The sequence below is a fragment of the Vicugna pacos genome, chromosome 7 (genome assembly GCF_048564905.1).
Source record: "Vicugna pacos chromosome 7, VicPac4, whole genome shotgun sequence".
Classification (NCBI taxonomy): domain Eukaryota; kingdom Metazoa; phylum Chordata; class Mammalia; order Artiodactyla; family Camelidae; genus Vicugna; species Vicugna pacos.
The window spans coordinates 58104093-58121237 of record NC_132993.1 but is presented as its reverse complement, the minus strand read 5'-3'; the positions used below and the strand labels follow the sequence as shown (position 1 = coordinate 58121237).

Genomic DNA, 17145 nt, shown 5'->3' with positions numbered 1-17145 from the left:
GAAAACAGTATGGAGTTAACTCCAAAACTTGAAAATAGAACAATCATATGATCCAGCAATCCCACTTCTGAGTATGTATCTGAAAAAATGAAATCAGTATCTCAGAGATACGTGCAACCCCCATCTGCACAGCAGCATTATTTACAACAGCTAAGACATGAAAACAACCTAAGGGTTCACCGATGGATGAATGGATAAAGAATATGCAATATATACACACAATGAAATATTATTCAGCCATAAAAAAGAATGAAATCCTGCCACTTGTGTCAACATGGATGAACTGTGAGGGCACTATGATAAGTGAAATAAATCAGATGGGGAAAGACATACTATATGTTCTCACTTTTATGTGGAATCTAAAAAATCAAAACTCATAGAAACAGAGGACAAGGGCAGGGGGCTGGGGAGTGAGGGAAATGTGTGAAGGTAGTCAAAAGGTATGAACTTTCAGCTACAAGATGAATAAGTTCTTGAGATATAATGTATAGCATGGTGAATCTAGTTAACGATATTATGTTGTATATTTGAAACTTGCTAACAGAATAGATTTTAGAAGTTCTCATAATAAAAAAATTTGTAACTACGTGAGGTGATGGATGTATTAAATACCCTTATTGTGTTAATCATTTTGCACTAAATACCTGTATCAAATCAAATCATTACATTACATACCTTAAACACACAATCTTATATGTCAATTACATTTTAATAAAGCTGGGGAAAAGAAACAAAGTCAAATATTTATTATTTATGTGAAATGTTCCTTTCTGCTTAATTATTTTTTTCAGTTCCTTTACACAGGTCCCTTGAGAATAGCTGTTCCTAACAGAGATAGGTATCAGCAGATGTCACTCTCTAACTGATGTTCCTCAACTGTCCTCTGTCAATTTCAATTGGTTATTTTTTTCTGCAAATTTCAACTGCCTTTTCTATATTACCAATTTCATTTTCCATTTTCAGCCTCTGCTGAGCCTCCAAGAGCCATTAGGAGTAATATTTTTCCCTTTGCCTGTATAAGGATCTTAAACAAGACATGCTTTCCTTTCGAATGCCAGCCCCAGTGCAAATATCTGTATGGTTTAGAAGAGCCACATGGAACATTTTTCTACTCTGTGGCTATGTCTTTGCAGTGGAGATGTACCTGTTATTACCATATACTCATATATAATACATATTATCATTTTGGTGAAAGGCACAGTTTTAGTTCATGGGACAACCCCTGGTTAAAATCTGCTACTCTTTCAACAACACTGAGCAAATATCATCTACCATGCACCAAGGATTGTTGTGGAGATTCAGCAGTAATAAGACAGCTGCAAAGTCTTCCCTTCATGGCTTTTATATTCTACATAGACAGAACAGAAAATTACAATATACAATAGGTGGCTGGTGATAGGGCTCTGGAAAAAAAAAAAAAGGAGGATAGAGAGTAGAGAACACCTAGGGGGTGCTTACAATTTTAAGAAGAGTTTTTAGAAAGCTTTAATCATGAAGGTGATGACACTGGAGTAAAAACTGGGAGGAAATGAGGAAGCAAGTCATGTGGGTGTCTGGGGCAAAAACTTCTTGGGCAGAGGGAACACCTAGTGTAAAGGAGCACGTAGGCTGTCATAAGCAGTAAGGAGTTTTACTATGAGCATCTGCCAGAGACAAAAATGCAGGCAAGGCTTTTTTGTTGTTGTTGCTATAAAGAACCCACCTACAAGAGAGTTTAATCAGCTTAAGATGAACATCAGTGCAGATCTGTTTAGTGTTCTCTCTCAGCCGTGACCTCATTGCTAATACTGACAGCCTGGACTGCCTCTTAGATTTAGATTGGCTCTAGATGCCCAGCCTGGCAAACCTGGATGAAACTTTAAGAGGGAGATTTTGGTAGCTCTGTAGGCCCACTGGTTCTGTATCTCATTCTTCCCCAACATGGGGGTGCATATTAATCATATATAGTCAGTGAGCCCAAGTTTTAATTTATCTAAAATATAGTATTACCAGATATGAACTAAGAAGTAAGATTAGCTCATGGTAGAATCTTGTCCCATAAACAGCCAAGACATCAGGCTACTGAGAGCAAAGGTACTTTCCATGCCACCAAATGCTTTCGATGTTGTCTTCTTTTAGGCAGAACAACAAAGGAAAGAGGTCATTAGCGACATTTATATAGAGTCTCTAGGGATTTTCACACTTATATTCGACAACTAGAGATAACTTGCACTGGGCCTATCTATCCGATAGCCAACATAGCTAGGTAACAATGCTCTTTTAGTCCAGCAATACGCACTTTCTTCTAAGGGATTTCCAATTTACTGAGCAACATGTCTTCCTAATGTTTCTATTTACACCCTTGGAGCCCATTTCCATCCTCAATAAGAATAAAATATTAAGAACTCAACAAATAGACATTTGAAAGCAGACATGGAGTTTAGATCATTTTAGCCCACCTTTGATTTGTTTGGAGACTGAATTCCTTACACAAGAAGATCAGTATTTATTTCCTGAGAACAAAGGTTTAAGAGACAACCAAGATATCTTTAGCAAAGAGAAGGTGACTGAATATCCAAATAGAGCATGATGACTTATCAGTAACTGAAAATAGTATCTTAAGATCATACTGGTTCACTGTGTGCGTCATTTAGACTTGTTTTAGGCATCTGATTTAAGTTGGCTATTGTAGATTTGAACAAACACAGAAAGCCTTTAAAATATGGCTAGGTATGTTGTTTTAGATCCAAATCAAGTATTGATCATTGTTACTGTGGCTTGGTATAAATTTAGAATTATTGTAATCTAATGTACTGAGGTTGTTTCATACTTATATATAGGAGTGGCCAGAGATAACCTATCTATAATGAAACCATGATGTAATCAAACCAACAATTTAGAAATTTACCAGCATTTTAAAAAACTTAACGTATTTTAAATCTATCAATTTTTGTTCTTGATATTCTGAAAAAGTCGGAAAGAAGCTATTTATCATTCTTGTTCCCCATGAAGGAATGCAATTTCCTCATTACTGACGAAATCTTTCATTTCAGATGGAAAAAAATACAATAGGTCAATTATACCAAATCTAAAAGAGTAAAGTTTTTACTATATTTGTAATTAAAGTATTCATGTATTCTGAAGAGTAAATACATTTATTTGAATATATAGGAGGACTGAATGAGTTAACACAGAATATGTCTTAGAACAGTGGCTGGCACATGAAGTGTTCAATACATGTTAGCTGTTACTCTAGCATGTAATAAAGTGAGGAACTATTACTAGTCTTAATGGGATGATGTACTGAATGCAACTCCTGCATTATTATAGAAGTGGGTTTTATCCACTTTTTACAGAACCTAGTCTGCCTTCTTGTCTAAGGGCACAAGGAAGCAGAGAGGGATGGCTCCTCTAAATGAAACTGAACTCTGCATTTACTGCCTGAAATCAGAGGAAGCGTGTCAGTGTGGGCAGACACCGAGAGCAGACCAATCTGGCCTCCCACTTCTCTTATTTTATCTCATGGAAACTAATGGAGGGTATCTGATGTAGACCTTTCAATTAATTGTTCCTGTTTACGGTTTAAAACCTTGGTTTACTGTGGGGCAAACTTAGGTTCCTGATAATCATCCAAAATCTTTGCATCTCTTCAGTTTCATTGCAGAATAAACTAAATTTACCACAGTGGACTGTTACGTTAAGTTTTTTTTTTTTTTTCTCCCACGGGGTCATCTGCTTTTGGGGAAAGATAACAGGGTGCCCTCCAATGATACGTCTAACTGATGGTGTAATGAGGTACAATTCCTTGTCGACCCCTGCAATTCTGAGTTATTGTTTTGGAACACAAGATTTGATTATCTCTTTTTACTGCATAACTACAAATGTGAGGATAGCTGTAAAAGTATAGACCCATTGTTCAATTCAGCTCCTACAAACGGCTTCTGGTGGCAAACGGCTTCTGGTGGCCTTAAGTTCTTTTGATTAGTCTACTCCTCACGAAAACTCAGATTAGTGAAATAGAGGGTAAGGGATGGATTTTTCTGGTTCCAACTCTGAAACACCCCACCAGAACAGGTGTACTTGCAAAGTCAAGTTTGCCTTCAATATCTTTTGTCTCAGTCAAGTTGTACAATCAGCCCTGGAGAGTGGAGCCCTCACAACCTGCTTCCCAGGCTTGCGCGTGTCTGTGGGTGTCGGGACACGCGCAGAATACACATGGACCTAGTCTTCTAGGACAGCCCAATTGAAGTCTCGCTCTCACCTCAAAGGCTGTCAACTCTCACGCCCATTCTTGGGCGCATGGCCCCCTCCTCACTTCCCCACCCCCTCATATCCCGCCTCCAAAGTAAGAGACCCACTTTCATTGGCAGTTGCTCCTCTCACTCCCAAGCAGAAACCAATCACTCGAATCCAGGCGGAGAGCGGCGGAGCCAATGGGAATGCTCGTTGCGGCAGCTGCCGGTCCCGAAAGCCGGGAGGCGGTGCCGGGGGCGGGGTACGGGTGGGGGGATTAGTTGCCATTTGGAGTGAAGAACGGGCAGAGACGGAGGCGGCGGTGTTTGCGGTGGCGCGGGCTCAGCGCAGAGCCAGGCATCTCGAGGCCCTTTCCCCCCTACCCTGGTCCCCAGAGGCAGAGGTCCCGGCCCTCCTTGCAGCTGCCGGGCTCTCCCGCGCGTGCAGCCTCGGGAGGCTGCCGGATCCGGGCGGTTGCCCTTCTCCCCTGTCAGCGCGATGCCCGGGGTGGCGGCTCGGGGCTCCTCGCGGCCCCGGCCGTGACCGCCGCACCGAACTCGGCCGGGCGGTTGGGGCCGTTGGACGTTTGTTTTCGCAGCCTTCCCCTCCCCCCTCGCCGAGGCGGTGGGGGTGAGCGTTGGGAAGGGGGAGCCGAGAGACTCCTCCCCTCCCCGATACCCGCGCCCCTCCCCCTTACACACTCGCACGCACTATCGCGCCGGCTCCCACACGCTCGCGCGCCTCCCGCTCCGCGTCTCCGTGTCGGCCGGCGTCCAGGGCCCGCGGAGCCACCATGTCCACTGCTGCCTCCTCCTCCTCCTCCTCCAGTTCCTCTCAGACCCCTCATCCCCCGCCGCAGAGGATGCGGCGCAGCGCCGCGGGTTCCCCGCCCGCCGCCCCAGTCGCCGGGAGCGGGAACGGTGCGGGCGGCGGCGGCGTGGGCTGCGCCCCAGCTGCGGGAGCCGGCCGGCTGCTGCAGCCCATCCGCGCCACGGTGCCCTACCAGCTCCTGCGGGGCAGCCAGCACAGTCCCACGCGCCCTCCCGCTACCGCCGCTGCCGCCTCCGCCTCCGCCTCGCTGGGCAGCCTCCCGGGGCCCGGTGCGGCCCGCGGCCCCAGCCCGCCCAGCCCGACGCCGCCGCCGGCCGCGGGCCCGACCGAGCAGGCGCCGCGGGCCAAGGGCCGCCCGAGACGGTCCCCCGAGAACCACCGGAGGAGCAACTCACCTGAGAGACGGAGCCCCGGCTCGCCCGTGTGCAGAGGTAGCGGGCCCAACCCTTCCGTCCTCCCGGGTTGCGTCTCCCCGACGGTGCCCTCCGTGGAAACTTCAGCCTCTCCGGGCTTCTCTTTGCTAGTGCATTAGCGAAGGTGTGAAAGTGGCTTTGGGAATCTCACTTCCCGGCGGTCGCTGCGGCGCTTGGAGGAGCGAACTGCAAAGCAACTTTTATTTGACCCTCCTGCTGCCCCTCAGGTTTTATCTATCACTCGCCTGCATCGAAAGGTTTTTCAGTTTAAGAGCTGATTAGCTCACTCAGGTGTTTGCTGTTTGTAGCGGGGGAAGGAGGAGCTGGGCGAGAAACACTTAAAAGAAACACGCACACAAACTCTCCGGCAGCCGATAAGGTGGTGGTTGTAATCTCTACAGCCTCTTTGTGCTTTCCTACGAAGTTCCCATAACGTATCTGTGCCTACTGGGATTTTTTTTTTCCTCTCTTTTTGGAGGGGTGGTGGCATTGCTTATGATGTAAGGATATCCTGTTGGGTGTGTAGAGGGGACAGTTTTGGATGTGCAACTGAAGTGTATCGTGTTTGGGTTTTTTTTTTTTTTTCCGGTCTCCCTCTTTTCTCTACTTTATATAGTCATATGCATCAGGGCAGTACTGCACTGGAAACAATTTATGCCCAGCTCAAGACTTTGATGGTAAATTTCTAAGGACCTATTTGTGGAGTGTGCTTACTTTTTTTCCTTCCATTTTTAAAACACACTTAACAGTTGAGTCGAGCTGTTAAAGGATCTCAAGTTTCTTTTTTGTTAGGTGTCAAAGGTAATGGTGAGCTGGTGGATGCTGTGGGCTTCCCTTAATGTTTTGTGTTTTGGTGTAGTTTGGTTTATATCTAGGGACACAGTGCATGATCTAGTTGAGTCCTGGGGGAGAAAAAAAAGATTAACCACGACAGAGATGTAAGGCTCATAAGGGAGAGTGAAGTAGCTCATATTATTAGATACCAAGCTAGGGCTACAGATGCTGCTGCTGCATTGTGAAGAGAACCCATCATACCGAGTGGAAAAATCTCTGCTTGGAAGGGAAACACTGGAGCTCTGTACAGTGTTTATGTGGTATGTGGAATTTTTTAAATGGAGTTTTCTTAATGAAGGTCTTAGACTTGGAGAAAGTGTTGTGTTAGGATAGACTGCAGTTTTGGTGTTTTTGTTTTAATATTTCTGACCTGTAATTAGCATGTTGCTAAGGCCCTTGTTTTCAGACCACTTGATGGTGAGGCAGAGTAGGATGTAGTGCAGCGGTATATGTATGTACAGGAGCACCAAGAAATACATCCTGTAATCTGTATGCACCAGAAGGAATTTGCTCCCCTCTCCTCCCCCAGGTCAAGCCAGCTGCTGCAGAAACTGACATCCTCCAGCAAATCCTGAATGAATGAATGAAAACAACGTGATCGCCCTAATAATGACCACAACTGAACACACATCTTTGGCTGTATTTTATAGAAAAGGCCACCATTTTCTAACAGATTAATGCCATATGCAACTCCCTTGCATGTTTTCTAGAACTATATGAAATGAGAGGTAACAGAATGAAAAGAAGGCAGTTACATAAATTTTTGAGTGATTTAGCTTCAACAGTACATAGATTGAGTTTTGAGATTTTCTTTTCGGGACTGATGTAAGAGCCATGAAATAAGAATTGCAGATGGATTGTGTACAGAGGGTTTTGGTGGCAGAGTAAAGTAGTTTCAGCAATTGCTGCAACAATATAATGGCCATCTAGTACCTCCTCCCCTTTTGTTGATAAACACTAAAATCTTACAACAGATCATAGTACAACTTGTTTTTCTGCATCCTTCAAAAGTCTTAATTGCCTTAGGAATTACAAGGTCCGTCATGAAGTAGTTTTAATGAAATTTGTAATCAGGCTTAAAGTATCCTCTTTGTTGTAGTATGGCACATCCGAGTTTAATGCAATTTTAAAGCAATCATGATGAAAACACTTTTCTGAGTCTGTGCAGGAGACAGATTTGCATCATCAGACAGCTTGTATTGGGAATGGAAGAGGCCTTTCTGCTGTTTTTAATACTAGGTGGTTTTATCAGTTTCTTACATTGAAGTGAGTTGAATGTAGACTCTTCTGTCCCCAGTTTCCTGATTGTATTACCTTTATGTTACTTTCCACATCCCATCTTGCTCCTCTCTACTCAAATTAAAACTGTACAACTAATCTATTCTGCTTACTAAGCCATTTAAAATTCATACTATGAACAGTTGAACAATTTTTCAAACGATTATCTACTCAGTTTCTTTTAAATTCTGCAAGGTTCTGACTTCAGTGGATTTTAGCCTCCACAGGTCAAGGCTCCTGCTGCTGCCACTGCTGCTGCAGACACTGACATCACTATACTGCATGAATGAAAAACAACAACGTGCTCCATTTCTTGCTCTCTACCTCCTTCCTATTCTGCACACTCCTCTGTGTTTGTGTGTATGTGTGTAAGATGGTGTTATGCTGCATTTGAAATTACACTTTAAAATGTTAACTAAGGGGGTGGCTCAGGGATATGTGTTTAGTATGGAGGCATATTGTTTACAAAAAGCTTCAAGTGCTGTAAGCTTTGGGGTTAGAGGTGACATAACTGAGCATTGAGTATTTCTTATCTGGACTGGTGATTATGGAAGAAAATACAGAAGCTATGAACAATTTTCTTTGTAATTGTTTTACCAGGAAGAAAACAGTATAATTTCTAAACATGTTAGATTATTATTATCTCCCTCTGAAACACTCTTAATATGCGCATTTATAGGGTTAAGTCTAGAGTAATAAAGAAATGATACTCAGATTATTTCACAAGGCTGAGGAAAAGCTGAATTCTGTAAATAGGCACAATTAATTTTAAGATGATATTAGTTTATAGTATCTAGCAAGAAGATGGTATTTCCCTTATTTTTATAGTATAGCTTTAGATAATTTAAATGGGTATCATAATAGAAGATATATAAATCTCCAAACACCTTACTCTATATATATAGAGAATATGGGGTTTTACAAATTGAAACTATCTTGTTTATGTATATGGATCATATGTATGTATTTTTTAAATTTCTTTTGTATTTTTAAAACTTAAGGGTTTGTTATTTATATTCACTTCTTTACTTCTGCCATTAGCAAAATGTCACCCTCCCCCTTGTTTAGTTCTGAAGGGTCTTGAAGTGGTGAATGACAAGCTACTGAATGCATCCTCAGGCTCCCTGTGATGTGCTGGTAATAGATGTAAAATCATAAAGTATTATGCAAATAGTTATTTTTTGTAATGGTAATACATAAGTCTACCTTTGAGATAAATAGAACAACTCAAATGAGACTATAGCGGAATGTTAGTGTTTAAATTAATGACCTTTAAGCTCAAATCATGAGTAACAACCAAAAGAAAATACAGTAAAGTTGCTTTTTTCTGAAACTTTATAAAGCAAAAGCTATGAATTCAAAAACAGAACAAATACAAGTTTACTGTGCAAGAGAGTAAGTAGCAATTGCAAATCCTTTTATAGTGTTTTGTAAAAAATGAGCATTGGGATGAATTATAAATATCTAAAAGATATAAAACAGCTGCAGTAGAGTACTGTGGATGGAGAATACTGCTTATTTTTAAGTATACTAAATCTAATAACAAAAACATGGAAGAGCTTATAATTTATATAGCTCCTGCTATGGAAAATAGCATGTGTTGATTCCTGATTTAACATAATAGATTTATTTAGGCCTGGTACTCTAACAGATTTAACTCTAGAATGAAATTTGATTAGAATTTTTCATGAGTATTTTGAGAGCCTTACTGTTATATACATTAGAAGTTATTATATTTTAACAAAATACAAAGCCAGCTACCATATAATGCTGAATGGCTGCATACAGTGTGTGTCTTACGTTTTTAATCAATTAATTTGCTTTCAGTTTTTTTCTCTTTTCATTAAATTTACCCTTTTGAGTCATTTTTATGCTGTGCTAAGTTTGTGGAATGCCAACATTTTAAATTCAATTTTTTCCCTTACTTTTTAAGGATACTCAGATATTGTCTTATTATAAAGTTACTTCTTAGGCTGATTGTCATAAAAATTAAGGTCTACCTGATTTTACCTTCTTTTAAAATTAATTTTTCCTAGAGTGCTTAGAGTTTCTTATTTCAAAGCTTATACTAGACTGAAAATAGTTAAAGCTTTGGCTTTTTTTTCTAAAGGGACAGATTTCAGTACTGATTTTTGGGAAAGATTTTCAGCCTTAGAACTACACTAAGTATCAGCAGTATTCATTACTTATGTATCTAATTTTCCCTGTCAGTTATGGTACATAAAATTTCTAGATCAGTGGGTGAATAGCAAAATAGATAAATGAATTTATAGAAGTTTTTTTATTCTACTGTTTTATGTTCAAAGACATTATATTGCTCTCAAATAATTATTATTCTAAGCATAATGAATATTGTATACCTAAAGTATATAAAAGCACCTTGGTCAACTTAACTGTATATAAAGTTGTATATTTATCTATTGAGCTAAAAATTATTTCATTATTTATAGTATTTTTTACAGAAGGATATTTCATTCACTGCAATGTACTTTTCTTCAGTGATTTAATGCAGATTAGGATTTATACATTGGGGAAATGTTGAAGGGTAATGGCATTCTTGTGATTTTTTATTTTATTTGTGATAATGCAGACTAAATGTGAATAGAAAACAAAGGAACGATTGGGTTCCATGGCAGTGAGTAATAATGGAAATAAATGGCAATGTTCAACAAATGGCTTGTAGGAGAGGATTTTTTTTTAAATTTGAAATTTAAAACATTTCTAAAAGCCTGTTTTATCAAAGCTTTCACATGTAGCTAATAATTTGCCAAGAAGTATCCACTAATGACTTTGTTATTCTTAATTTTAGTTTAGTCTTTTCTCTAGAGCTTAAAATTCCCAGACACCACCACGATATGCTTCTCCACAGCACCTGTCCTGGGTCTGTGCCTGGCATTGTTGTCTTTTGTCTTCAGTATATAATTTTGTTCTCTTATTAAATGTCAAAGAAACTGAATCACTGATGTTGTTTCTGTCCTATATTCTGTTTAACAAGAGATTGAGCTTATCTGATGATGATCTCTAACTGGGTTTGCCAAAAGTAAGTGGAGGAAAGACAGAACTCTACTTACCTGTTGATAAGAAAAGCCTGAGGAACTGATGGAAGAGCCAGAAGCCATCTCTGTTTCCCTTTCTACCCCTCACCTGGACGCCTGGAACTGACCATGAGTCCACCCATCATCCAGCTGACTTGTGTTTATTCTGCAAAACAAAATTATAATGGATTAGTAGTAATTCTGAGACAAATAAGGATTTTACTTAATTCTGAGCAAATTGTGGAAAAATACTTTTCTAGTATTTAATTTTAGTAGGAACAAACATGGCAGATACCTTTAAGCAGTATCATTTACCTCAGGTGAATGTTATTGTGGCAAGTAGCAGGAGGAGGCAAGGTCATGAATACCTAAGTAGCCTCTCCTGTGTTATGCTGCCTTTAGTTGTTGTAGGTAGAAAGGAATAAAACATTTTGATTGCTTACTATATACAAGGCAACATATACTTTCATTCATCAGGAAAGTGGATTTGAAATGCAGATCATCTTATTCTAGATCCAATGTTCATTCCACAAGACTATCCTGTTGCTCCTAATTGAAAAGAATTGGTGATCAATGTTGGCAATCAACCGTGATTTCTGAGCTATAAGAATTAACAAAGAATAGGTTTTCTATTGTTTCAATAGTGCTATTACACAGTGCTAGGATATGCTTTGACATTTTCAGAATGTCTAAAAAATGTTGAGACCTAGGATGTAACTGAAATAGAATATGGATGGATTGGTCACATCTCTTTTGATGTGTGTTATACTTCTTTTCATAGAAGTGTAAGCATGTGTGTGGGTGTGTTGTGTGTGTGAATGAGAAGTGTGTGTAAGAGAGAAGTCCTTGTTTCTGAGGGTCAAAGATATGAACTTGGTTGTATCTGGCCCTGTTTACTTCTAGAATCTGTGCTGTTCTTGATTCATATGATAGTAAGCAGAAGTACTTTTCTCCATGATTGTTAAAAGTTAGTTATACATGGTGGTAAACTGGTGAATGCTTCAGGAATCACTAAGCAGACTCTGGTCTCAAGTGATTGTACCAGCAACTGGTGCTAGGTTAACTCAGCCCTGGCAAGAGCTAACAGTTAACACTGCAATTTGTGGGTTTGAACTCCGTATGTTTGTAATATAATGAAGTGTCACTATGGTGCACCTTAATGATGGTTCACCAGAAATAAGGATGAGTTAAAGAAAGTAGCAGAACCCACTATTGTGTGGCAAGGTTGGTGTCTGAAATTGTCTTCCAAATTACTAGAATTAAGAACTCCCCTAAACTTCTGAATGAATGTGTTTCATAACAAGAAGGCAGAAACTGCTACAACTTGCTGCCTAGTGTCATTAAAGATCAAATACCACTCAAGTACTGACAATAATGGCCCCTTATTTAATCAGTATGACCACAGGGAGAATTTTTGTGAGTAGTCCATATAGCCAATTTTAACTTTTACATTACTAAAAATTAACTTAGTGAAACATTTTCTAAAATTATTATACAATTGTTCTCTTAAGCAGAACAAATCAGACATAAATGAACTCTTTGTGGCTTAATTAGCTTAGTTAATACCTACTATATACCTAATAAAATGAATGCTATAGATAGTATTGGATCTAAGATTGAGTGAGCATTGAGTGACAACTAGAGTTGCCCTGTAACTGATACTATAAATTTGCTTTGGGGTTGTCTTTTTTCTGATGAAGGTAGAATGAAACAATGTGTGGCTACATTATTCCTTAATGGAATAACCTGGCTTCTTTTGGTCTAGGATTAATTATCAAGTTAAAGACCAAGGAAATTATTTTCCAAATGGTACCATAAAAGAGCCTTGGAAACAAACAAAAAAATACATGGGAAAATACTAAATTTGAGTCAAGAGACTTGGGTTCTATTTCCATTTTTAACATTTGACTTACAAGTTACTAACTATATCTTATTTTCTTTATATTTAAAATGAGGTAGGTGGAATTTTTAGGAGTTTGGTTGGGTAGGGAAAAGATTCTGCTATGGAAAGGAAAAGTAAGTTTATTAAACTAGATAATTTTTTTTACTTTTTTTCCTACCAGTAGGACGTTTAACTGATGAATAAAAATTGTATATATTTAAGGTATACAGTGTGAGGATTTGGCATACATACACAGTACGAAATGATTACCGCAATCAATCAAGCGAATTAACGTATCTATCACTTCATGTGGTTACCTTTTTTTATGTGTGTGTGGTATGTGATGAGAACACTTAAGATCTACTCTTAGCAAACTTCAAGTATACTGTACAGTATTAACTATAGTCACCATCTGTACATTAGATTCCGAGAACTTATTCATCTTATAACTGAAAGTTTGTGCCCTTTGACCAACATCTCCCCACTTCCCCCACCTGCCACCCTCACTCCTGGCAACCCATTCTACTCTCTGCTTCTATGAATTAGACTTTTTTTCAGAATCCCCATGTAAGTGAGATAATATTTGGTTTTGCTTTTCCCTGTGTATTTGTTTTCTGTGTCTGACTTATTTCACTTAGCAAAATGTCCTCCAAGTTCATCTATGTTGTTGCCAACACTTTTTATTTTATTGTCTTTTTGATAATAGCCATTCTAACAAGTATGAGGTTGTATCTCATTGTGGTTTTAATTTTCATTTTCCTGATGATTAGTAATGCTGAGCACCTTTTTGTGTATCTGTTAGCCATTTATATGTCTTCTTTGGAAAATGTTCAGATCCTTTGCCCACTTTTAAATATGTTATTTGTGGGGGGGGGGGTTGGCTATTGAGTTGTTTAAATTCCATATATATTTTGGATATACCAAATGTATATATCCAAAAAAAAAACCATAGCTTTATCAGATGTATGATTTGAAGATATATTCTCACATTCCATAGCTTGTCTTTTCGTTTTGTTATTTCCTTTGCTGTGCAGAAGCTTTTAGTTTTTTATGTTTTTAGTAATTTTCTAAATTGAAGTATTGTTAATTTACAATGTTGTGTTAATTTCTGATATACAGCATAACGCTTCAGTTATACATAAAATAAATATATTCCTTTTCATATTCTTTTTCATTATAAGTTATTACAAGATATTGAATATAATTTCCTGAGCTATACAGTAGAACCTTGTTGTTTACCTATTTTATACATAGTAGTTAGTATGTTTATTCCTCCACCCATACCCCTTTACCCCCCTAGTAAACATAAGTTTGTGTTTTACGTCTGTGAGTCTGTCTCTGTTTTGTAAATAAGTTAGTTTGATATAATCTTGCTTGTTTATTTTTTCTTTTGTTGCTTGTGCTTTTGGTAACATATCCAATATAGCATTGCTGAAACTGATGTCAGGGAGCTTTCCTCCTCTATTTTCTCCTAGGAGTTTTATGGTTCCAGGTCTTATATTTTAAGTCTTTAATCAATTTCTATTTAATTTTCCTTATAGTGTAAGAAAAGGGTCCATCTTCATTCTTTTGCATGTGGATATTCAGTTTTCCCAGCACTATGTATAGAAGAGACTATCTGTTTCCCACTGTGTATTCTTGGCACTCTTGTCAAAGATTAGTTGACAAGATGTGTGGATTTATATCTGGGCTCTGCTTTCCACTGGTCTATGTGTCTGTTTTTATGCTGGTACCATATAGTTTCAATTACTATAGCATTGTATAGACTAGATAATTCTTAATAAATTTAGTTATTTTATGTCAGAACTAGTCTTCACTGGAACCTAACGTAGAAGACTCTTACAATCTCTCCTTACAGATGAGGAAATGACGTCTTAAGAAGTTAAGTAATCTGCCCAAGGTCGGCAGCATGCACAGGGGCCCCTGTAACCCTCCAAGTCCTGACTTCAAGTTAGCTAAAGTTACTTTTGGAACCCAGCTAATTATGGGGCAGTAAAGCATGCACAATGGGTTACCCTATTGCTTATGCAGTTAAATCATAGAAAGGGCAAAAATAACTTTGGGGGTTGGGTGAAGAGAAAGCTAAATGGAACTAGACTCTAGGGTCCACAGAACTTAAAATAACTGCAAGTACTGCCAGTGATTCAGGCCTCAGGTATGTATATAAGAATGTCATGGCACTTCAAAACTAATAAGTAGGCCTTTCCCTTGATCCTAAAGTACCTACCACTTTGTTAAGAGACAAATTGGATTTAATTTTTTAAATTGCTTTTCACATAAAATCTCAAAATCTGTGTAAAATGAAGTCTTTTGTATTTTCATATTGGACAGTGTTTAAGCTTTACATTTATAATAAAGCGTCATAAGGCTCTATTCAGCCATAATATTTTGACTCTTTTACCCTCCTTTTGTATTTTAGCAGCATTCGAAATAGTATCTTTTATATATCATTCTGAAGGCAAAGCAACAAGGTTCTCAATTTATGCCTGCTTGGGTTCTTTTCCTTTTTCTAGGTTTGCTGTTGTGATGTAGAAACATATTTTGATCTCCATTTTAACAGTTTCTTTCAGGATGTTTTGGCATTTTGTTTTTTTTTTTTTCAGTGTCACTTGTGCTTACTGAATGGAACATGAATCCATTCATAAGTAACATTAGAAATGGTATTTTTATTGTTATACTGAAAGTGTTATATAGGGTCTGTGTGATGGATCAAATTTCCCAAGGCATTTCTTCTGTAGTTACATTTACTTTTCTAGTCAAATACATCAGTTTATAAGTTGAATTAGTGAAGTAATATTTGTATCCTAGAAGATAATGAAAACTAGTAGGGCTCAGTTGCTCAATTACCTTTAAAAAAAACTTTGCTATTCTTTTGTAAATCTGTGAAGTGATCTTTTCATGAAGGTATAAAATGATCATAGTAAAATATAGATTTGTTTATATATTAGCTGGTAGTCTATAAACAAAATATATTTATATCTTTGAGATTTCTGTGACAGTGTCATTTTCTTTCTTAAGTATTTTTGGAGGTACTCTGATGCAGCGCCCTAAAAAAACAACTGCCCTTTTCCTGCTCAAATTCAGGTTATTTCATTTAAATGTCTAATACTTACTAAATAGGGATTAGCAAACATTGCTAAATGCAGTTTCATTAGCATTGTAAAATTGGGGGGTTAGACTGTGCTCAAAAACAGTTTCGGGAAAAAATACAATATTCTGTAACACTTTGATCAGATAGCTTGGAGGAACTTATTTTAAAATCCTATTCATTCTTTACATACCAGAGTGATCCATTATTTAACAAGCACCTGGTTCAGTTGGTTGCATTTGCTCACTCTGTCTTTTTGGTTAGCGTATGGCCAAAGATGAGTGTGGCTTTAATGTAATATCTGTGATAACTGTTCATTCATTCAAGAAATGTTTGTTTTCAGGTATTTCAGTTGTTGGCAGTATGTTGGTGAGTAAAACTAATGAATTTTCTCCCTCTTTTACATGACAGATATTTATTGAATTCCCTACTATGTCGGAGGAGATCTCTTTAGTGCTTCCAGAATACATAGTCTAGTTGCAATTGGTGTGGTTACATCATACTTCTCAGCAAGGTCCCATCATTTAAAACCGGGCAAGAATGCGATTCACTATTTTCTCTGAGCTTTTCGCTTCATGTATGAATTATTATATTCCTATGCTTATCTTTTAAGTTTAGGTTGAGCTTTTTGGTATTCTTTTTTGAATACCAAATGCTTGTTTATATGTGTTTGTCCCTTATTAGATAAATTTTGGAGAGCTTTATCTTGTAGCTTCTGCAGTATATCTAAGTCTAAGCTATATTGCTGCCTGGACATATCATATTCTGCTATGGTTTGGCCTAGGTTGGTGGCATTGACATTTTCTCTCTCTGCAAACACTTCATCTCAGAATTCTGAACTTTACTGTTGGATGTGGATTCTTGTGTAGGAATATAGTAAGGTGTAGTAATAATGTGTACCTGGAAGTAATAATGTGTACTTGGATGGTAGTGCCATGTGAGGCTGTTGATATCAGTCAGACTTGGCTTTCACTAAATATATTAAAACTTAGCTAGAATAGAAAATATACTTTCCGTATGTTGTATTACCATTTACTTGACTTCTTGGTTGAATGCACAATGGCTTGTTTATCTTTATTATACTCAGAATTGACTTGTTTTCAATTTTTATCTATTTGTAGTTTTTACATGAAGCATTGTTAGCATTATAGTCTTTAGTATTATAACTATTTTATGTTAGTTAATCTTAGGAAAGTTGCCCTATTCTACTTTGTACTGAGCCACGTGGCCAAAAATATTTTTATACAGATATTCCTATATAATGGAATAAGTATTATACTTATTTACTGGTAAACAGATGTTAGGTGAATTGTATTTTCTGGGTTGATACTTTTTTATGCTGCATATTGAGCACTGAAGAAAAGCTTATAACCCCTGAATATAACCATATAATAAGCCATCTAAAATTCCATATAATAGTTTTATGAAGTAGGAAGGCATAGGAAAAGTAGTGAAATAAATTATTGTTAGTATTTGTTATGTTCATTTTTAAATATTATTCCATTCTTGAATTTAAGTGCCTCAAAACTTAAAAGAAAGTGAATACACAGTATGGTAGTTGAATCTTTGATT

At 37.9% G+C, this 17145-nt stretch overlaps 1 protein-coding gene and 1 long non-coding RNA gene across 5 annotated transcripts in view; one reads left to right on the top strand and one right to left on the bottom strand.

The window, feature by feature from the left end:
* Window positions 1-5564, bottom strand: part of LOC140697427 (uncharacterized) — a 161161-nt gene extending 155597 nt beyond the window's left edge. For both annotated transcript variants that reach the window (XR_012074477.1, XR_012074478.1), the window contains exon 1: window positions 5439-5564. This is a non-coding gene — a long non-coding RNA (uncharacterized lncRNA). The remainder of the gene's footprint in view (window positions 1-5438) is intronic.
* GLCCI1 (glucocorticoid induced 1) overlaps window positions 4858-17145 on the top strand; it is an 80884-nt gene continuing 68596 nt past the window's right edge. For 2 of the 3 annotated variants that reach the window (XM_072964937.1, XM_072964936.1), the window contains exon 1: window positions 4862-5474. In XM_072964937.1, the coding sequence (XP_072821038.1) occupies window positions 5006-5474 (469 nt within the window). In that variant the 5' untranslated portion in view covers window positions 4862-5005. Of the gene's footprint in view, window positions 5475-17145 lie in introns of all 3 variants that reach the window. The other variant, XM_072964938.1, reaches the window with a different exon arrangement.